This window comes from Diospyros lotus, chromosome 8 (genome assembly GCF_014633365.1).
Source record: "Diospyros lotus cultivar Yz01 chromosome 8, ASM1463336v1, whole genome shotgun sequence".
In the NCBI taxonomy this organism is placed as follows: Eukaryota; Viridiplantae; Streptophyta; class Magnoliopsida; order Ericales; family Ebenaceae; genus Diospyros; species Diospyros lotus.
The window spans coordinates 7,160,317-7,181,689 of NC_068345.1; the positions used below are offsets into that span (position 1 = coordinate 7,160,317).

Sequence of the window (21,373 nt, forward strand, 5' to 3'; positions counted from 1 at the left end):
TCATAAATGATTTTCATTGCATTTTTGAATGAAAATTATGGCCAGTTCACTAATTCAGTAAGTCTTTTTTTTCATTTTTTGGGTTTTAGCCATCAATAGATTCCCATTTTTGGGTAAATTCGGTGCCGATGCAAGTTTGAGTTCAATTAAAACTTGACCAGAGATTGATGAGATGGATATGAACTGTTTGTACAGGCAGTTAACACATTGCCCTATAAATAGGAGACGATCATAAAAACTACTTCCAGCGACAGTAATTACAAAGCTTAGAAGGGAAAGCAACTGTTTATAAATTATGATTACAAATACATTTGCTTAAAAGCAAATTCATATTTTGGATTCGAGACCCTCCGAGTGGTCAAACACGACACATCTCCAAGATGGATTCCGAGAAAGGAATGTCCCCTGCCATGCGCCAATCCAATATTATTTCATCAAAATTAGAAAAACCTGGGTAATCACTTTCCATTCACCAATTAAACGAAAAACACATTATTTATAAGATCATCTCCACAAAAATTTCAGATCAAGAAATTAGCATCTCCCTTGAATCATTAAATTTACCATTTTAATCACCGCAGTTTCTAATGTTTGTTCTAAAAAGGTTCTTACCATACTTTGCTTTAGGTTTGATCAAGCACTTGTAGCCTAATTTGAAGCAATAAGTGATGAAATGTTGCTTTAGAAGAATCTACAAGCAGGATCAGCTACATTTGTTTAGGGATACAAATCATCAAATCTGTGGGGCCTGTTCCATGGTCGATATACATATAGTTATTTAGCAAAGCAGGCTCCTAATCCTATATCAGAATATCAATATAGACCACATCATTTGATCAGCTCATTCTTTTACAAATTAAATCCCTTAAATTTATATTTTAGCTCCAGTTTCTTCAGCTCTTTAGGTAAAGATATATCAGAAAGCAAATCAAAGATCACAATTCACGACATTTAAGAGAGAGAGAGAGAGAGAGAGAGAGAGAGTGTGTGACTGACAGCTAGAAAACAAAACTCATGTTTGCCTTGAGGCCATTTCTTTTATGAAATTAAAATTTTCTAATTGTATAATTTTCTAGGTTATCGGGAAAAGGATCTATGAAAAATTGAAAAGAAGAGTAGATAATAGATATAAAAAATTAAAATAACTTTGAACTCATTTTATGGGTTGACCTCATAAAAAGAAGAGCAGATGGTAGAATTGAATCCGCACCTGCGGATGCATCATTTCAACACAAGACATAACAATACTTTTGAGATTTTTGCAGTCCGTTAGAGATTTCTTCTAACATAACATCCTCATCTCTGTTATATCTTCATATTTTACACATATTGATGTTTTATTGCCTAACATTCTAGCATACAACAGAAATAGGCCTATAGCAATCCAATAAAATTTTCTTTTGCCTTTAAGAGATTTTACTACCACATAGAACTCTAGATGGACTTCTCAATTTTAACCATCCTCAATCATCTCCCCATCTTTTTGGACAAATATCCTGGAATGACTTGATCCACGAATCCTTTTGAGCACTCTCTATATTTCGTGGGCACAAAATGTAACAGTTGTCCAATCTGTGAGTCTTGCTTCACATATGGGTCATTACATGTGGTCTTTTCCAGTTCTACAGTACTTTTTATTTATTAAACTCCCAAAATTTCTATTTTTGGATCTCCACTCCTGTGATTTCTTGTAGAAGTTGGAGAAATGCAACAGTATCTATTTCTCTGAGCACTTGATACACCCTTCTTTTTAAGATTTATGTCTGTCATCTCCAAAACCAAAGGCATTTTAACCCTTTCGAGCCTTACACTCTTTCTGCTAAAAAACTGTCAGGGTCTCAACCTGACGGCGTAAATTCTCCTTGATTAGGAGAATTAGGGTTGATTTGGAAAGAGAAAGAAAGAACGAGATAGAGAGAGTTGGGAAGGGAGAACGAATTAGAGAGAAACAGGGTTGGTGTTGAGAGGGAAAGAGTTGGGAAAGAGAGACAGATTAGAGAGAAATTGAGGGAGAAATGATCTGGAATTTCATCTTAATATTCATCGATGATCCTTTATTGAGAGGGAAAGGCCCTTGTATAGGCCCATCCTCATAGGCGGTTCAATTGTTACAACCACCTTTAACCGTTTGGCTCCTACTGTTACTTTGTTACAACCTTCCAACTGTATCAACTACTGCTAACAGCTTCTCGTTACACTTCCCTCTACTTGTTACGACCCCTAACTACCTTAACCACCATAGGGTCCTGACAATACCCCCGGTTCAGAACTTTCTTGTCCCCAAGAAAGTGAGAAGCCAGCCCACTTTTTTTCTTTTCTTCCAATCTGCCACGTTGATTAACCCGGGCTGCTGACTGTTACCAGCACTGCCCACTCTGCAGTTGGATCTCCTCTTTTCTTCAATAGCTTGTATAGAGAACAGCTGCACAGCATCTTCTGCACCCACTTCTTCCTTAATTGGAACATCATTGGCGTACGCATTTCTTCCTTTCCTTCCAACATTAGCAACTCTTTTTTACACTGATGGCCCGGTATGTACCAATCTCCACATTTGTAACACTGGCCAGCCCGTCTCCACTGCTCAAAGATCCCGGATCGGCCTTCGAACAATGAATTTCCCACTGTCGCAAACGGCACAGCCTTGCCCTTCATGTTTTGGCCAAGGTTCCCTGCTTCCCTATCCTCACAACTGAAAGCTATTTGATTGCCGCAAGCCGAAAGCTGTTGTTTCTTCATCAGGGCTTCCACCCACATCTCCTGAAGCCTAGCCCCTTCAGCCACCTACTTCACCAACTTTGGTCGTTGCATCTTGACTGCCAGCCTAAGTTCATCATTTAGGCCACTTATGAAACTCGAAACAAAGTAGGCCTCACTCAAACCCGGATTCATAGTCCTCATAATGGACTTTAAGTTCTTCAAATTTCTCTTGGTATTGCTGGACACCGATCCCATCTGCTTCAATTTATTAAATTCTTCCACATCTGCCAAATTTCAGACCCCAAACCTGGTACAAAAATCTTCCACGAATCTTGACCAGCTGCCGCCTTCTTGCGACTTGTACCAATCTTGAAACCATGAGTCGGCAATGTCATTCAAGCAGGCTGCTGCCAACGTTATCTTCTGCTCCTCGGGTGTTTGATAGAGGATGAACAATTTTTCACACCTTCAAACCCACCAACACGGGTTTTGTCCATCAAACATCAGCACGTCCAATTTGGGCAAAGGAAATTGGGATGGATGCGAGATTGGTGACCCAAGTGTCCTCCGACCCACTCACACATGGCCAACTTCCTCCGCCACCAGCGTTTCCGTCTCCTCACCTGCGATCTCTATAGAGCGATTTGGTGCAGCAAACGCATTCCTTCTGACTCGGCCGATTTTGGGTTCCTCCATCGCTAGTGTCTCCGCCTCCAATTCCACCATTTCCATGGTTCTTGGTCCCATTCCCGACCCGGACAGAACCGGCTCCAAACACTCTCTTGGAGGAAATTCATCCGATAATTTGACGGAGTTCTACCCCACAAACATGAGCATGAAGCTCTTTGAATTTGATCCTTCATCTCCCAGAACTGATCAGAAAATTGATCCTAGACCCCCCGAATTTGGCTGGATACCTGATCCTTTACTTCTCGAATTTGGCCCGAAACCTCCTCCTTCATACTCGCCATTACCTGACCAAGCTTGCGATCCAATGCTTGCTCCCACTTCATCGATTGTCGCCAACTTCCTTTGGACATCCACCGTTGTGGCGCTCACTTGCTCAATTTAAAGCTCCATCTGCTTCAACCGAGTGCTGTCCGCCATCACCTTGAACAAATTCTCCTTGGTCCAAGTCTCAAGCTCTAATACCAATTGTCAGGGTCTCAACCTAACAGAGTAAATTCTCCTTGATTAGGAGAATTAGGGTTGACTTGGAAAGAGAAAGAAAGAACAAGATAGAGAAAGTTGGGAAGGGAGAACGAATTAGAGAGAAACAGGGTTGGTGTTGAGAGGGAAAGAGTTGGGAAAGAGAGACAAATTAGAGAGAAATTGAGGGAGAAATGATTTGGAACTTCATCTTAATATTCATTGATGATCCTTTATTGAGAGGGAAAGGCTCTTATATAGGCCCATCGTCATAGTCGGTTCAATTGTTACAACCACCTTTAACCGTTTAGCTCCTACTGTTACTTTGTTACAACCTTCCAACTATATCAACTACTGCTAACAGCTTCTAGTTGCACTTCCCTCTACTTGTTAACTACCTTAACCACTGTAGGGTCCTGACAAAAACCTATGGTTTATGCAATCTTTTCCCATGCCTTCCAATGCAGTTCAGCATTTCCTCCTGTGATCCACTTAACACTTTCACATAAAAGGGTCTAAGGGGCCTTTAACAAGATTTCCCTACATAATATAGGCTTAATTCTCTCCTACAATATAAATCTGACCATCCTACTTCTGACCTATTTACATTCACAGTATCTTCAATTTCAAGTTCTTGTTTGTCTTTCCCTCCTCCCGCCTTTCCATTTTCACTCCCAATATATTTTCAACTGCAATAATAGCATTCTAAGTTCATTTCAACTTTATTTAAATAATAAATAAATATTTAATTCAGATCCCAATTTTCAACTTTAGTTAATTCGATTCTCTCCCTGGCCTCAATTCTGTTGATCTCGGTTTGTTCCCCTTCAATCAGTGTTGCAGTACTAGTTTTTGGTCTATTGGTCCTAATTCAAATTTGGTGACTTTGACCATCTACTTTCAAGTCTGAAGAGAGTAGGAATAAAGGATCAAAGAATTCCCATCAACAGACACCTCTATTTTCCAGTTCTCCTTTAAAACCTTGACAGTAATAGACGAAGGGGTGAAGCCTATTTTGATCCCAAGAAGTTCTGGAATAAGTAATTTTACGTTTTGTTTTCCTTTCATCCTTTCATAAATCTAAAAAACCTTTCCGGATAAACACATAAATCCTTTCATAAACCCACAAAAATCTGAAAAACCTAATCAGAAAAAGAAAACACATAACTGCACAGAGCAAATGAACCAAAGCATAAAAAACCCTAATCGGGATAAACAAACCGACAACTGCATATAAAGCAAGCGAGAAATCCCCACAAAGAAAAACTCAGAAACCTAATTACAAAATAGAAAATCCACAATTGTAGAGAAACATAACCAGGATAAAAATGAAACCTCATAAGAAAACACATACATATAGAAAGAAAAGGAAAAAGAAGAGTTCTTACAGAGACGTAAGAGCAGGTGGGAATGACGGACATGAAATTGGAGCGGGCGTGGGAGAAGGCGGAGACGCAGAGATGAGAGGCCAAACCCAAGCCCCGCTTGCTGGGAGGGACGAAGGTGTGAAGTATGTCCATGACTTTGCCACCATCTCTGAGATCGTAGAGAAGATACGCTTTCTTGTCCTCTGTTTCGAACCTCTTCTGCTTCTTGTTCCACACGATCTTCGGCTCCTCCACACCCTTCTTCTCCTCCATACGCGCAGGCTCTATCTCTCTCTCTCTCTGTTCCTCCAACTTCAAACTTGCAAAAATTACGCTTCTTTATCATTAACCAACAACCGGATAATGATTTGAGCAAATGAGGCGAGAAAATAGCTCCCGCTTTAAGTTAAATGGATAGCTCGCGATAAATTATGATTTGTATTAGCATCTCGTGAATTTAATTTTTACTTTATATAATAAGATAAAATCTCAATCTACAATTTATCTTATTTATTAAAATTAAAAATATAATAAAAAATCACGCAAGAACGATAATTCTAAATAAGATGACAAAATTTTGATCGTATCTAAAATTTTGTCCTTACTTCACCATCCCTATTCTATTTTTTATTTAATTATTTTATTTATTAATAAATTTTAATTTTATTTATTTTACCTTACATATAATTTTTACTATTATAAATTTTTAATATTTATTTTATGATTTAATAATAAATACACATATATATATATAAAAGTAATAATCAAACACACAAATCAATAACCAAATATATAATATATCACTCATCAAATACACAAATCAATAAAAAATTTCTCAAAATCAAATACACAAACCATATTTATAGAAAAAAAATACACAACCCTATCACTCAAAGTTATTGCTATCATAACTGTTCCCCTTCCGTTGCCACATCTGCTCACCTTCTGCTACTAAGTTGTTGTCTTCTCCAATTGATTTCCTCTTCTAATCGTCATCTTCAACCATGTGGACCTCCGTCTCCAAATTTGCTACAATCATAAGTCTCTTTTGATGACAAATCAGCTTGCACTAGTGTTGAGATAGCCGTTGTAGAATCAAAATGGATGAGGGTTGCTTGGATAAGATGGATCGTCAAATCTAGCAAGACAATTTGGGTTCGCCAAAACTTTGAGAAGAGGATTTGACAATGGCGAGCAACATTGCATGTCCCAAATCGGCTTGTCTCACTAAAAATTTGGTTTGGTGAGAGTTTTGACAAAATGTTGAGACAGCCTTAAAAGATCAATCGAATAAAACGTCTTTCATTATATAAAATTATAAATAAAATTTTTAAATGTTGGTTAATAAAATATAAGAAATAAAAAATTATTAAAGACACTTAAAATATTTTATAACCTGAATTAGAAAATATAAGTATAATCTGAATTAAAAATATTTTATAAATTTTAATAATATTTTTTTATAAAATATTAAAATAAAGTTAAATTAAATGTTAAAATAATAAAAAAGACATAATTTATAATTATATAAAATTTATTGTTACATATGAAATATATTTTTATAAATCTATGTATAATTAATAATTACAGAATATATAGCGCAACAAATCTATTATGTAAAAGAAAATTTATAAGTAGCATGAAAATAAATATACTTGTTAAAATATGTTTCTAAATACAAGAGTTTTTACTCTTTATTGAAAATATGAAGAATTAAAATTTATTTAAGTTATTACAAAATAACGAATTTAGAGTATATAAAAAAATATAAGTTCAAAGATTCTAAGTTTACAAAAACACAAAATTTTAACACTTAATTCAGTTTTTTTAAAAAAAAAACACTTTTTTCTTTTTAACTTTAATTTCTTATTAAATAATTAAATCTCCCATTACAAAATTTAAAAAAATAAATAAATTTTCAACTTCATACGATAAATTAAAAATCATTATTTTTATTAATTTCTAATTTTTCTAAAAATAAATGCTATAATCTTTTAAAAAATATAAAGGATTAAGACATTTAATTATAAAATTAAAAATTAAAATATTTTTAAAACTAACCGACAGTAAAGTAGTATTTCACCTCAACTCAAATCAAGTTAAAAGCACACTTAACACACAAACCCACGCACGATGTATGCACATAAAACATGAGGAAACAAACGAAGAAACGAAGAGAGAGTAATGATGGATGTTAATTGACGAAGGGTAAATGTGTCTTTTAACATCTCGGTGCATTAAGTTGTTACTCATAAAAACAAAGAAAGTTTTTAACATTAGAATGCAAAGCAGAAAAAGAATTCCTTATTGCTGATGAGTGATGAACATGAACTCCCAAGTTTTAACATTACCAACCAAAGGCCGCCTCCACAAGGCACAACCAACCAACCCACAACCAGGGTCATCTCAAAGCCAAAGGGGCAGTGAGTAGACATCTACAGAAAACAGTCATATTCATCACAGAATCCAGACAACAAATTGATTCTGCAACAAAAAAGTATATGTATATATATATATATATATCAATGAAGTTTTAACAGACCATGGCAGCCTGCCCGCCTGTTACTCATAAACTTCGGATTAGTTGAATTCAGGAGTCCAGTAAATCCAAGCCTAGCTACCTCGCTGTGTTTTTTTTTTTTTTTCTTTTTTTAATCTGCTCGAGATTGGCCTGCCCGAGACGAGAGAATGATCCCCACAATGAGACCGTAGAGTGCAAGGGCTTCAGCAAAAATCAAGATCAGGATCATGCCCACAAAAAGCTTTGGTTGCTGTGCATTAGCCCTGAAAATAAACCCGGTTTAGGAAGAAGAAAGAACAGGGCATCAACACAAAAGCTGATCCACACTCTGATGATTCCTGACGAACCCCAGAAACAAAGAAAGCAAATAAGATTCCATGTTTCCTAAAATAATTTTGAGATAACTTTCAGCAAACCTCTTGGCATTGTTCCATGACCACAGAAAGAAAAATAAAAAGGGGAAAGATCAAATTAGACAAGGAAAACCCTGCCCATAAGCCTTCATATAACTTTGGGATGAATTGCATCAGTTCCTTCTCCACTGTTTTAAAAATCCCAATGGGGTAAGTACAGTAAAAGAATATGAGAGAGAGAGAGAGAGAGAGAGAGAGAGAGAGAGAGAGAGAGAGCTTTCGATAATAAGCTGCAGATCTGGTCCAATTTTAGTGGGAAGCATATAGGTAAAGTTGGTTTTGGACAATCAAAAAGTTTGCTCTTTCCGAGGTCTACGTGAGAAATTATCACCAAAGAAGATTTTCATTGCTGTTCTAAAAATTACATACAAGCCATTATACTAATATAAAGAAAAGGATTTGCATATAGTGTTTGATTTAAAAAAAGCTCATGAGTTCCTAGAGAAGTCTTGTGAAGGATTTTAGGGAAAAAGGACTCCTTTATCATGGAGCAAAAGCACATATCAGAACACGTGAAGGAGATATTGAGGCTTCAATTGAAAGGTTAAGTTGTTACCTATTTGCCTTAGTAATGGATGAACTCACTACACATATCCAACCAAAAGTGCCTTGGTGTAAGGTAGTGGATGAGACAAAAGAATCTGTGAATACTAAACTCGAGATATAGAGGAAAATTTTAGAATCTTAGAGGTTTTACGTACAGAACATTGAAAACTGAATACATAGAAAATAAGTTCAGTAAAAATAGAAGTGTGGATAATGTTATGGTAAAACTAGAAAATCAAGTCACATCAAGAAAAGGTTAATTCAGATTTCTTGGATCAATCATCCGAAAAGATAGAGATATTAGTGAGGATGTTATCCATAGAATTAAGGCTGAATAGTTAAAATGAAAAGGTGCATCGAACATTTTATGTGATAGTAAAATTCTATTAAAACTAAAATGAAAATTTTATAAAACAACTATAAGATCAGCTATGTCATATGGCATAGAATGTTGGGAAGTAAAATACCAACATGTGCAAAATATGAACATGACAGAAATAAGAATGTTAAGATGGATGTGCAGCCATACAAGAAAAGATAAAAGGGGTCAACTGCACCCAAACCTCTTATGATTTGGGCCATTTTCACAACTTGTAGTTTCAAATTGTTCCTGGAAGTCCCTGCAGTTTACTGTTTTTGCTCGGACACCCATCCATTAATTTTTCACACATATGGTGTCAATTTTAACTCAGTTGGGCTGTGGATTGAGGTTTATTCCTCAACATTAACTCAGTTGGGCTGTGGATTGAGGTTCATTCCTCAACATTTTTGGTTCAATTATTTAACAGTTCTTTCTCCAAGTCTTTTTCTCGATATCTCTCTCGCAATTGATCAATTTTACATATCTTTTTTATGTATATAAAATCTTTATGTGATATCAATCTCTATTATCTTTGAATCTCTTTTAAGTAATTTGAATATTAGCTATTTTAGGGTTTTAATGAAGTTATTGATTGAAAATTACAGATGGAGACAACTTTTAGCTTCCTTGTGATTTGTGTTTGTAAAAGGAGGGAGACAACTGCAAATTTTAGCTTAATTTCTTTACAATTGTGCAGGTCATAAACAATTTTGGAGTCACTTCATCAACAGTTTAACGAGATCGGTAGAGAAGAAAAGGGAAGTATTTCATACACTATGATTCAAGGAAAGAAACAAAATAACCCTTTTGCATATTCTTGATTTTGCATCTTTCCTATTAATTTTTTATGATATATTATTGCAATGAATATGATGCCATGAAGAAGAAGAAAAAGCCTGGCATCGCTCTACAATCATTGAAGAAGGGGCCTTCTGTCACCATGAACCAACCATACTAGATCACCAATGTTGCTATGTTGTTGGAGGTTGAAGGAACTCAGTCCCCACAATAGAGAGAATACTATTGTTTTGTTGATGATAATCGAGATCCAAGTGGCTTGGTGTCAGCTCCCAAAGGATCTGACCAAGTCTCTCACCAATTCAGTAAGAATGCTAGAGGAGGAGTTTTTTTTTTTGGGGGGGGGGGGGGGGGGGGGGGAGGGGGTATATTAGAGGAGAAGGGGGAATTAGAAGAACAGAGAAAGGAGGGAGAAGAGAGAGAAATTCAGAAGAAATATCAAAATTCTTGTATTTGATATTTCAATTGGGTGGGGACAGCTTGTAACCGTCTATGTGCTGGTAACCGTCTCCACGTTCCGGGAATTAGAATCAAATAAGCTATTTCCCTAGGTACAAGCCCTCACTGCTGTAACTAATTGAGTACAACTATTCAATATCTATAGCCCTCCATATATAAGGTAGATCCCTACATAGCCAGTACATGACACTTGGGTCCCTCCTGTCATGTTCCTAGGGCGATAGAGGGCAATATTGTAATAAAAATATAATACTTGTTAGGATTATAGTTGTATTGCCCATGAGTGGTTGTATTGCACATGGGTGCAATAGCAATTAGGCTATAAATAAGCCACTGCTGTAGGAGAAGAATCATCTTTGAATTAATAATTGAAATCTCTCATTTCCCTCTCTTGAATTCTCTCGATCTCCCTCCAATTTCTCTCTATCACTCTCGTTCTTTCCCTCTCTGTTCTGTTCTTCCTTAACTTCCCTCATATCTCTTCCGATCTAACTTCCCTAATTCCTCCCCAATTACCCTTAAACCTATTCTGAACCCTAGGTTCACGACAATTAGTATCAGAGCCACCAATCCTTGGCTGTGATTTGATTCGATTTGAAGAGAGCCGGCCATTCAAGTTGTGAATTCTAGCAGTATGTGTTCAAATTTTGCAAGTTAAATCAACTTCAGTGATTCCGTCGGAGGAATTCTCGGCTGAGAATCTGGATTAAGGTCCAGATTGTGAAGGTGTGTGAAAACGACTTGGCTAGGTCGTTTCGACGGTGCTTCCGACAACTCTTAGAGCAATTTCAGCTTATCAGAATTAGCAAGCGAGCAACCCAGGCAATTTCGATAGGAGAATTCCGATCGATTAGTTGGCTATAATTTCAATTTGAAATTTGAAGGTGATTAGGCTAGACAATTGAGTGAACAGCGATTTAGATGAAGGCGATGTGAACGTAGGAGCGTTCGCAGTTGGTGATCAGAGGTGAGCCGATAGTTTTTTTGCTGGAACCAAGCATTTTCCTTGGCGATTATGTGAAGCAATTCAGGTGAAGTCTATAAACGAGCCGATGGTTGCAACTAGCGGATGGTGATTGGGAGGGCCGCGACTGTTGCAAGTCGGAAACAGCAGGCGAAGCAGATTCCGTAATCCACTGCGACTTGAATATTGGAGGCAACGCTCCTCGGGGAAGAAGCAACGACTAAATTCGGAATTGAACTTGGATTTAGAAGGCGTCGCCGAGTAGAGAAAACTCGGAATTGAAAAGCAAAACCGAGCAAAGCCACTTCGGCTCGAAATTGAAGATGATGTAGGCTAGGAGAGGTCCATAGTAATACCGAGTTGAATTTGGAGGCGAATCAAAGTGGTGCAGCAGTAGTTTCGTGGCTGGAAACGTTGCTAAACTCAGCCTAGATTGGAAGACGTGTGAAGGTGAAGCATACCTCGGCAATTCCAGTGAGTTTGGGTGGGACTCTCGGCTGAGAATTAATTCGCAGCCGTTGATTTTGGAATTTGATTCTGATGCATGTAGGTAATTTAAAGGTGGATAGACGGTTGCTTCTGATCTGATTATAAAGGACTCTTGGTTCAAATTGTGGAGGGAAAAAAAAACGATTGTTGAAGGTGAAGCAGTAATAGAGGAGTTCCGATTGTTCGAAATTACCAAATGTAGTGGCTATCCTTGAAGCTATCCACAGGAGAATTTTGAAGAAGCTGCAGCTGGGGCAATCTATTTAGGAGGAGTGAAACAAACGAAACTTATAGAGATTGACGAGAGCCCAAACTCCAGTGACAGCGACGATGACGGAGAGGCAGATCCAAGTTGGATCGGTAGGATCGGCAGTGGAAAGGAAGATAGACAATGTTGCCGATTTGCTGCGAGAAAACATCAATCACAAGCGTGAAATTATTGATGATTTCAGAAATTGAATGAGGGACCAGTGCATGATAATGTTCGCCAGAAGAAATCAGGCTAGATTACCTGCTTGTTTGCTTTCTAGAGAATATTCTGATCCAATTATTATAGAGACGCTACCAGATCCTACAACTACTCCTTACTGTACTCGAAGAACTGGAGCAGAACCTAATTCAGTGGGGAATCCTTACTTCACTCATTCCTGGAGTCGGAACCTCATGGACAAATCTCAGTGTCCAATGCAGGGGGACAAAAATGTTGTTCCAAAATGGGATGTTAAAACTTCTAAGGCAAAAAAAGATGATAAGGAGGACGTGGTAAAGGAAGCATCACTGCCTCAGGAGTTTACTAAAATGCATAGCCTAAGGAGGGTTCAAAACGATGGGAAAATGATTCATGGCGTACCTCTGACTGTGGGCAGAAGAAGTATTCTAGTTTAGGTGGAATTGACCAGGAGGAGAGTTGTAACAATCAGGTTGCTAGTGCAGCCAATCCAAAGGAACCAACTGAACTTTTTGAAAAAGAAGTTCATGTACAGGGATGCTCCGACAAACACAAAGAAAAAAGAGTTGCTGAATTATTTGCATAGAATCAAGAGATTCTTGCTGAAACTGCAGTCAATATTAAGGAAGCTAGCGCTATAACTGAAGGGAACCTATCATTGATAGCTTAGGATGCCGGAGAGGAAAGAAGGGTGGATAAGGAGATTGGTGTGACCCACGTTTCTCAAGGGCAGGAGGCTGATGACTTGGTTGAAAAACAGCCTATAAATCAAAGTGGGAAAGGGAACTGCTACAAAGATGGCTTCCTTGCAACTGATATTCCAGCCAGGGTTATTGTCTCATTAGATAACCCGATTATAAATCATGTTTGGGATGAAGGTTGCGATGGAGGTAGGGCTGGCAATTTTGGACACGACCCGATTACACGACATAGAGTTAAGCGGATTAGGGTTGAAGTTAATCAGGTTCGAGTCATAAACAGATCAACCCATTTATGACACGATTATTTTCGTGTCTTAGGTGGGTCAACCCGTCTAACCCGTTTAGACACGAAATGACACGTTTAATTAAACGTGTTAACGAATTGACCTAGACACGTTAACACGATTATATACGAAATGACATGTTTAATTAAAAGGGTTAGTGGGTTGATCTGAACACGTTAACACGATTATACACGAAATAACACGTTTAAAACTAAATAACACGTTTAACAGGTGACACAACACGACCCGTTTATATTAAACGGGTTAAACAAGTTAACATGTGACACGACACGACATGACACGTTTAGTTAAACGGGTTAAACGGGTCGTGTTGTGTTACACGTTTAATAAACGTGTCGTGTTCGGGTTTAAGAAATTTGACACGATTATTAAACAAGTCGTGTTCGGGTTAGCTTGATACGTGTTATACGTATGTCTCGACACGACACGATTACGATCCGCCAACACGAATTGCCACCCCTAGATGGAGGCATGGTTTCAGCCATTAAGGAACCTGTGAGACTTTCTCGTCACTTTCTATGCAACCAGTATGTCCGGACAGCAAGGGCAAGGAAATTTGAGTCCCTTACTATTGCTGGAAAATGGTATGTTTTGAGGTATGTCCTTAGCTGGGACATCTGTTAATGTTGTGAAGGTGTGTGGATTTGATAAGGAAGTATGGGGACAGCTTGTAATTGAAGGACAACTACTGAAAAGAATTGATTCAAGCTATATGGTCGAAAATGAGGTTTTGCATAAGTTGGACAATGCCAATTCCCAAGGAGGGTTACAGTGTTTTGCATCGATAAAGAAAAATACTGTTTTGGAAATGCAAGAGGGCATGCCTTCAACAAATAAATTCCTAACAAGATTTCAGATAAGGAAAAGGGCTAAAGAAGCCAAGAGTTTTGCGGTGGAGAACAAAGCTCTTGCTGCTCTGTTCATTCTTGCTACAACCAGAATTGTTGCAGCAACTCCTAGATTTGACACTTCTACATTGCTGCATGTAAAGGCGTTTGCGGATATCGTTGCGAAGGGTGATGAAATATTCAAAGACATGAGAACCACTGCAAATTTGTTATGCATACAGAGGTTTTTCAAACCTTCTCCATCCAAGCCGTGGAAGAGAAGGAAAAAACATACTAGAAGCTGTGGAGGTTTGGCATTTATTGGGGACAAGAAATGTTTCAAGGCGGGGGGAATTGTTATGTTCCTAGGGCGATAGAGGGTAATATTGTAATAAATATATAATATTTGTTAGGATTACAATTGTATTACACATGGGTGGTCGTATTGCACATGGGTGCAATGGCAGTGAGGCTATAAATAAACCACTGTTGTATGAGAAGAATCATCTTTGAATTGATAATTGAAATCTCTCATTTCCCTCTCTTGAATTCTCTCAATCTTCCTCCAATTTCTCTCTAATCACTCTCGTTCTTTCCCTCTCTATTCTGTTCTTCCTTAACTTCCCCCATATCTCTTCCGATCTAACTTCCCTAATTCCTCCCCAATTACCCTTAAACCTGTTATGAACCCTAGGTTCATGACATCTCCTTTCAATCGCCCATCCCCTTCCCCTTCTCTCACCCTCTCTCTCTCTCTCTCCCCTTTTAGTCGTCCAACCCAAGTGGCTTGGGTCTCTTCTTCAACCTCTACATGATGATGTCTCCTCCCTCTTTCTCAATGGTGACAACAACAAAGCTCTTCTCCAACACCACCAACTTCTCCTCTGGTCTTCTCCAACGATTGCAGCCTCAGCAACTCTGTTTCTTCCACAATCTAATTTCTTTGTTCCCCCAAGTTTTAACCTATGTGAGTTTAGTGTGGTTAGGATGAAGTACAACTACGTTGTCTGAACCATTGCATAAATGCCGTCAGTTGAAAATTTTATGTAGACGGTGTCTAAGCAAAAAAAATTGGGGGCGGGGGGGGGTAATCACAGGGACTTCCTGGAACAATTTTAACCACATGGGCGTCTTTAGGCAAATGACTCAAAAAACCACATGGGGTCCAAGTGCAATTTACACAAGATAAAATTAGAAATAGAGTTATTTATATAAAGCCAATGATAGTTAGAAGATATGGTCACAAAAAGAAAGGACTAGAGAACTAAAATTCATGTAGTTGATTCCACATAATTGGATAAATGCTTGATATGATATTGTTATCATATAAACAGACACGCAACAACTCGATAAACTACCATTTTTCTTACCTAGGCCACATATGGATAAGATAAAAAGCATGTTACAAAAACAAGGGCTTAAGATGATTAGGTCTTATAGTTCATTTTATTTGGGACAATTCAGAAGGATCAAGAATTTGTAGTAAAACCCAATTGCTACAAACAATGATTTGGACATCATTGCCACACATCAATACTATTTTATTATATAAAGGGAGAACGCCATCAGGTGTCTCCCCTTTCTGAATTGTGTCAGATTTTTTATTGACAATCTTATCCTTAAACATTTTACACACACACACACACACACATCTGCATTTTTCAACACTTTGATGTCCAATATTATATAAGTATTTAAAGGATAAATATGCAAATATATTTATTAATTATAACTTCTCTATTATCCAACTGCACCAACTCCTCATTAACTAATCATTTCTTTTACAAATCCAAAGAGAGAGAAGAAGAATGGTGGAAAAGAAAATCAGAAAGAACTATGCATACATATTTTGCACACAAAGCATGTGCCTATCACCTCTAGTAAAGCTAGCAACTAAAAACCTGACTCCAACTTTATTATCTCAAACAAAGAGGAAATGGCAACACGAGATTCAGATTTTGATTTGATGCTACAGGTGCACATTTGATGGTCCTGGAATATAGTTCATTAACACTTCACAACCAAAGGTTGTGCATTACTGTGTTGCAACTGCAGGAGTATGAACTATGTTTTTCTTTTTTTAAATAAATAATAATTACGACAAAATCATCAAAGGGATGCAACAAGTTTACAAAAACCTCAAGAAAACAGCTAAACTATCATTGAATCTCCACAACAAAATCTAAAATCAACCCGGGTTGTGACCCTCCCCAAGATGACAAATGAATTGATCAAAATATGAAAACTGACTTTTCTAGTCTATCCAAAGGATACTCAACTAATGGAATATTCTCCTTTTACCAACTCCTATTCCCTACCAGATGCCACCACCGCCCCCAGTGGGCACACCAAGGACATCCCAATAATGCTCAGGATAAATGCCAAACATTCTCTGACAATACCATAGAAGTATAAGGGCTGATTATGAGTGCCTCAAATAATGTCAGTAACAAAACTCAGTTTTCCAAACTGTATATCACTCATAAGCACTTTCTCCTTGCAAAGCCAGCACACATACAACATCAATTCGGTAGCCACTCCACAAAACCTATACCATCCCCTTTAGAATTAAACCAAAAGACTCCGCTCTAATTTTGTCATCATAAGTTGATGTCCACAAGCAACATCCTACTCCTTTAACTGCATAGTCTACCAGTAATAGCAGTACAAACTCTATGCCTTCACAGTCTAGTCTGCATGTTCTTCCTCAGAGGGGTGTCCCAAGATGCTAGCTTAGTGAACTTATAGCATGTGCTGCATGAGAGTTTTCCCTATCCCTATTTAAAACCAGAGAGATTACAGTCAGGAAAGTCTCCAGTGTCTAGAATGACTAGCAGTCTGTAGATCATGCAAGAGTTATATCCTGAAACACATATGTGACGCTAAAGTTTTATGATTTTATCCTTCCTTTGCTACCAGATATTGAAGTGAAATACCCACAAATTTCTTTCAGACAAAATGAAATCCCTTCCACAGCCCAGGACTGTAACCACCACAATGCAGGAGTTGCCCAGTTACCTCAAAAGAAAATCTGTTCTTTCTAAAGGCCTCCTTTAACACCTGACCCATTCACACATCAGCATATGCCCCAGGAACCTTGTAATACCAAATCCCTATATCCCTAAAACCCTGCACCTAGTAGATGAAACATTGTAGCCCAATCACCATCCAGAAGGTGTATTTAACCTCTCCTTGTAGAAAATTGTCTAGCAACTTTCAAAAACTTGAGCAGTTGATATAAGAACTCTAAACAGAGATGAAACCTGTTAGCAGGTGACCTTAAAGGAATAACCTCAACTTTTATGAAAGATTATTCCTCTTCTACTGACTAGTATCTTTTGAAAACTGTATGTCACCCCATCCCAAGCAAATTCCACAACAAAACACATTCATAAGGCAACTCAAATAAATGGTATGAAGAGAACTTGCTTGTCACGACCCAAGGATAGGGTGGTAATTATGTATTATACGTAATTCTTTTGGTGGTTATACTTGCTGTTATAGTAGTTGTACCTTTCAATTGTATTGTAACTGAAAGGATAGGAAAGCCTATAAATAAGCCAGAATAATTAGAGAATGACACAAATGAATGATAATTTGAATTCTGATTTCTCTCCCAACTTCACAGATCTCTCCCTCATTTCCCTCTGACTCTCTCTCTTGTTCTGTTCTGCCTGCATTTCTCTCTCAATTATGTCTGTTAACTCCCTCTTTCTATCCAATTCCCCCTCCAATCCTCTCTGTTCTCAGTATTTTCCTATTAAAACCCTAGGTTCATGACATTGCTGTGAACCCATACTAGAAGCCAATCCCCCAAAATTTGATAGTACCAACCATAACCAGTTCTGATTCACATGGATTGACCTTCAAGCCAAATTACCTCAGATAAAACAGCAATGAATAACCAATGTATTCCAAGTGTCTCAACTCTATCTGGCAAAATAGTAAACACAACTAACCCTTTTCCAAGAACTTAAAGTCAGCAGCATGAAGCCTCTTTCTCCATTCCAACCTATGAACTGTCATATTTTCATCAAACCATAAACGTATCAAGTCCTCCATTATTATCTCAAACCAAGTTAACATTGAACCACGACCACCCCCCCCCCCCCCCCCCCCCCCCCCGGGGCCAAATAAAAAATGTCCACTAGCATTAGATATATGTGGATAATGACAATTTTTCCAAATTAAAGAGCACTGGCTCAACTTCATTACATATGCTCACTGATTTTTCTTATTTTATTTTCAATAAAAGTTGCCTCTAGAATCTAGTGGATGAGTTAATTCCATTTTTCCACAACTTTACCTTTGTAAGATCATCTCAGCCAAATTCATTTTATTAACATGTTTATTAGTTACCCATAATTGCATAAAACATGTCTTCTAGTTGTCTTGAAAAAATATTCTTTTACTTAGTTTGTCCTGCCTTAATTCTGCATCACATGAATGCCAATTTCTCTATACTGACATTGGTTAACTTGTCATTTCTTAGCTTTAACACAGACTACCTCACCGTCCCTACTTTAGCATCTATCAGAGTTGCATAATATATATTCAGTTATAGTCCCACTGATCTTGAAATCTCTTAGTTCTAAATCTACTCCCAAAAGTTCTATTATCGTATCATTTTTCTTTCGTCAATTAAACAATGTTATCAATATACGCCTAGAATTCACCCATAAATAATGCAAAAGGATAAATATATAGTGTGGATCTTTTATGTAAACCTACATTTTGCAGTAACTCCCAGTGGCAGTTTAATGCAAGTTGACAAACCATGAATTCTCCAAGGAAAAAAAATGCAAAAGAATACTTTTAACTTTTTAATCACTACTAACCAACAAATCGGAAAATTCATCAACAATTACCTAACTCCCGCATCACCCACAATTCCAATGGCCATTCCAGCCGAGAGACCAGCCAGCCCACAAGCAAGACCCGACGACAAATGTGCGTAGCCATCGAACAAGTAATAAGACTTTGCCTTGGGGTTAATCCCCGTACTAATAATAACAGCTATAATCAACCCGTAAATCCCCAAGACTCCGGCCATAACCACCGGAACAATGGATTTCATCACCAGCTCGGGCCGCATCACTCCCATGGACGCCACGCCCACCCCACTCTTTGCGGTCCCATAAGCAGCTCCCATGCCTGTTCAAAAACGCAAATAATCCCGACAAAACGAAATCAACGCTCTAAAAGACTCCGATTCAACTTCAATTTTCCGAATCCGTCTCCTTAGATGGAAAAATTAGGGCATTCTGCAGGGAAACACAGAAGAAGCGACCAGAGAGTGCTTACAGGAGAAAACTAGGGCTGCGGCGGCTCCGAGGAACCCGAAGAACGGCGCCGTCTCGTCGCCGCTGAACGTTGAAGACGACATGTTTGGTTACGGAGATGTGGAAGCTCCGACGAGATGCAATTCGTAGTTCCTATGATGTTTGGAGAAACTCTATTTGCGATTTGTTGCGATGAAAGGTTCGGCTCCTCCTTCCGTTCACGATAAGTGGCAATCGGGAGGATGCTTTTACAAGAATGCCCTCCGTGTTAGTTGGAATTACAAACCAGGGGCCGACGTGGAACGGTCGTGGCGGAGCCTGCGGACATTTGAGTCCGGGGCGGGGCTCCGCTGTGTTTTTTTGTAATATTAAGTATTGTTCTTAAGTTTATTATTTTAAGTTCAAGAAAAATTTATTAAGTTGATAATAAATGTATTGTTCTTGTCAAAAATATAATAATTAAATTTTATGATGTAAGACCTATTCAAGTTCAGTGTTGGGTGAGATAGGATTTTCGCAAGGAAAATTGCTGCGAGGGAATTTGCCACAAGAATGCTCGTTGTAATAATTTATCCACAAGGATCTATCTTGATATAAGAATGTTTGCCACAAGAATTTTGTCACAAGAGTCTCACCGCGAGGATTTTGTCACAAGAGTCTCGTCGCCACAAGAATCTATCTTGCCAGAAGAACCTTTCCTCAAGCACCTTCGCCTTAAAAATCTCATTGTAAGGATCTTGTGTCGAAAATTTCATCGCAAGGATATGACCCTCTTGATATTCAAAAATGAGTTAGAATGTACACAGGAATCCTCGTCCACGATGACTCTTCGATACCTAAGTCAGTACCATATCCAATTAATTGTTTACAAAAACAGTAAAAATGTATTCAATATGTCAAAAATTTATCGAAATCGAAAGTCCTCGTCAGTGTCTTGTAATTGAGTATTTATAGGGCGCGATTTGCAAGAATTTCTGGTAATAACACGTGGCGGTTGTTGAATGGAACTCTTGGTCTTTCTTGGAAGAAGTTCCTTGCCGCGAGGCCTATGGCGCCGAAAGGACAACCACACGCGAGGTTGCTGGAAGCCTCCTCCTATCGCAAACTGTGCTGCCGCAAGGGCCATAACGACGAGACCATTGGCAGGAAGCCCTTTGTCGTGAGGGCATTTGTCGTAAGGCCCTTGCAACAAGGTCCTTGATGCAAGGCTTGCAACAAGGTCCTTGATGCAAGGCTTGCAGCAAGGCGTCTGTTAACACGGCTCACGATGAGCCTTCTGCAAGCTTTGCGACCTTGACCGAAAGGCTTGCAGCACATTGTTGTTAGGATCTTATGACACTTTGGTGGTACAACAATTTCTCATTTTTCTTGCTCCCAATTCTCATGGTACAACATGTATTATATTTCATTAATTAATAAAATTATGTTTAAATTAAAATTAATGTATATTATTTAAAAATAATATATATTTATTAAAAATTAATTATTAAAATAATAATAATAATCATTATTATTTTTTTTTTAATTACACCTTGACTTGAGTCATTTGCATAGAGATTATTTGTATTTTATAATAAGAATGTAAATTATTAAATAAAAATAATAATTATTAATATTGAGATAGATACAAGGGACGAAAAGTTGAATTTCATCGACAAACGGGGATTTAACAATTCCAAGTGGAGGAGTGGGTGATTAAGTAGTTGAATGAACAATTATTATTATTAAGAGTGATGTTATATATCTACATGGAAGACAATCTTCAGTTTACGTGGCAATTCAAATTTTATTTTAATAAATTATTAATAATAATTATTTATTATTTATTTTAATAATTAATTTTTGTTATAAAACTAGCAAAATGATCTAGAAAATTCAATTGAAAAAAGAGAAAATAAAATAATAAAATCACAAAAAAATGGGTTGGCATCGATCATGGACATGCCACATAAAGTAATACTAAGGCTCAACAGTGGCAAAATCTACTAGCCAAGCAAAAAAAAAAATGAGTAGCCAAATAAAAAATTTTAACTCCAACAAAGCTTG

General features: G+C 37.7%; 2 protein-coding genes across 3 annotated transcripts; both read right to left on the bottom strand.

The window, feature by feature from the left end:
- Positions 1-141: 141 nt before the first annotated feature.
- On the bottom strand, positions 142-5,574 carry LOC127807187 (acetyltransferase At1g77540). 2 transcript variants are annotated; one of them, XM_052344855.1, is made up of 2 exons: positions 5,235-5,569; positions 142-405 (listed from the first exon to the last, which is right to left on the bottom strand). In XM_052344855.1, the coding sequence occupies exons 1-2, from the start codon at positions 5,484-5,486 to the stop codon at positions 328-330; spliced, it is 330 nt and encodes a 109-aa protein (XP_052200815.1). In that variant the 5' UTR covers positions 5,487-5,569; the 3' UTR covers positions 142-327. The 2 variants fall into 2 exon arrangements, with proteins under 2 accessions (XP_052200815.1, XP_052200816.1); XM_052344856.1 differs by lacking the exon at positions 142-405 and adding an exon at positions 601-748 and having other exon boundaries at positions 5,235-5,574.
- A 1,962-nt stretch (positions 5,575-7,536) lies between these two features.
- LOC127807954 (V-type proton ATPase 16 kDa proteolipid subunit-like) lies at positions 7,537-19,532 on the bottom strand. Its single transcript, XM_052346207.1, has 3 exons — positions 19,350-19,532; positions 18,914-19,199; positions 7,537-7,997 (listed from the first exon to the last, which is right to left on the bottom strand). Exons 1-3 carry the CDS (start codon positions 19,429-19,431, stop codon positions 7,865-7,867), a joined length of 501 nt encoding a protein of 166 aa, XP_052202167.1. The 5' UTR covers positions 19,432-19,532; the 3' UTR covers positions 7,537-7,864.
- Positions 19,533-21,373: the final 1,841 nt, after the last annotated feature.

What these genes read in the sequence shown, in the direction of transcription:
- LOC127807187 (XM_052344855.1), bottom strand. Translation starts at nt 5,486, where the DNA reads ATGGAGGAGAAGAAGGGTGTGGAGGAGCCGAAGATCGTGTGGAACAAG. An exon ending in CCACCTGCTCTTACGTCTCT is followed by an intron (nt 406 to 5,234) that starts GTAAGAACTCTT and finishes GGCGCATGGCAG; the next exon opens with GGGACATTCCTTTCTCGGAA.
- LOC127807954 (XM_052346207.1), bottom strand. Translation starts at nt 19,431, where the DNA reads ATGTCGTCTTCAACGTTCAGCGGCGACGAGACGGCGCCGTTCTTCGGG. An exon ending in CGCAGCCCTAGTTTTCTCCT is followed by an intron (nt 19,200 to 19,349) that starts GTAAGCACTCTC and finishes GTTTTTGAACAG; the next exon opens with GCATGGGAGCTGCTTATGGG. An exon ending in GTGGGTGATGCGGGAGTTAG is followed by an intron (nt 7,998 to 18,913) that starts GTAATTGTTGAT and finishes GTTTATTTTCAG; the next exon opens with GGCTAATGCACAGCAACCAA.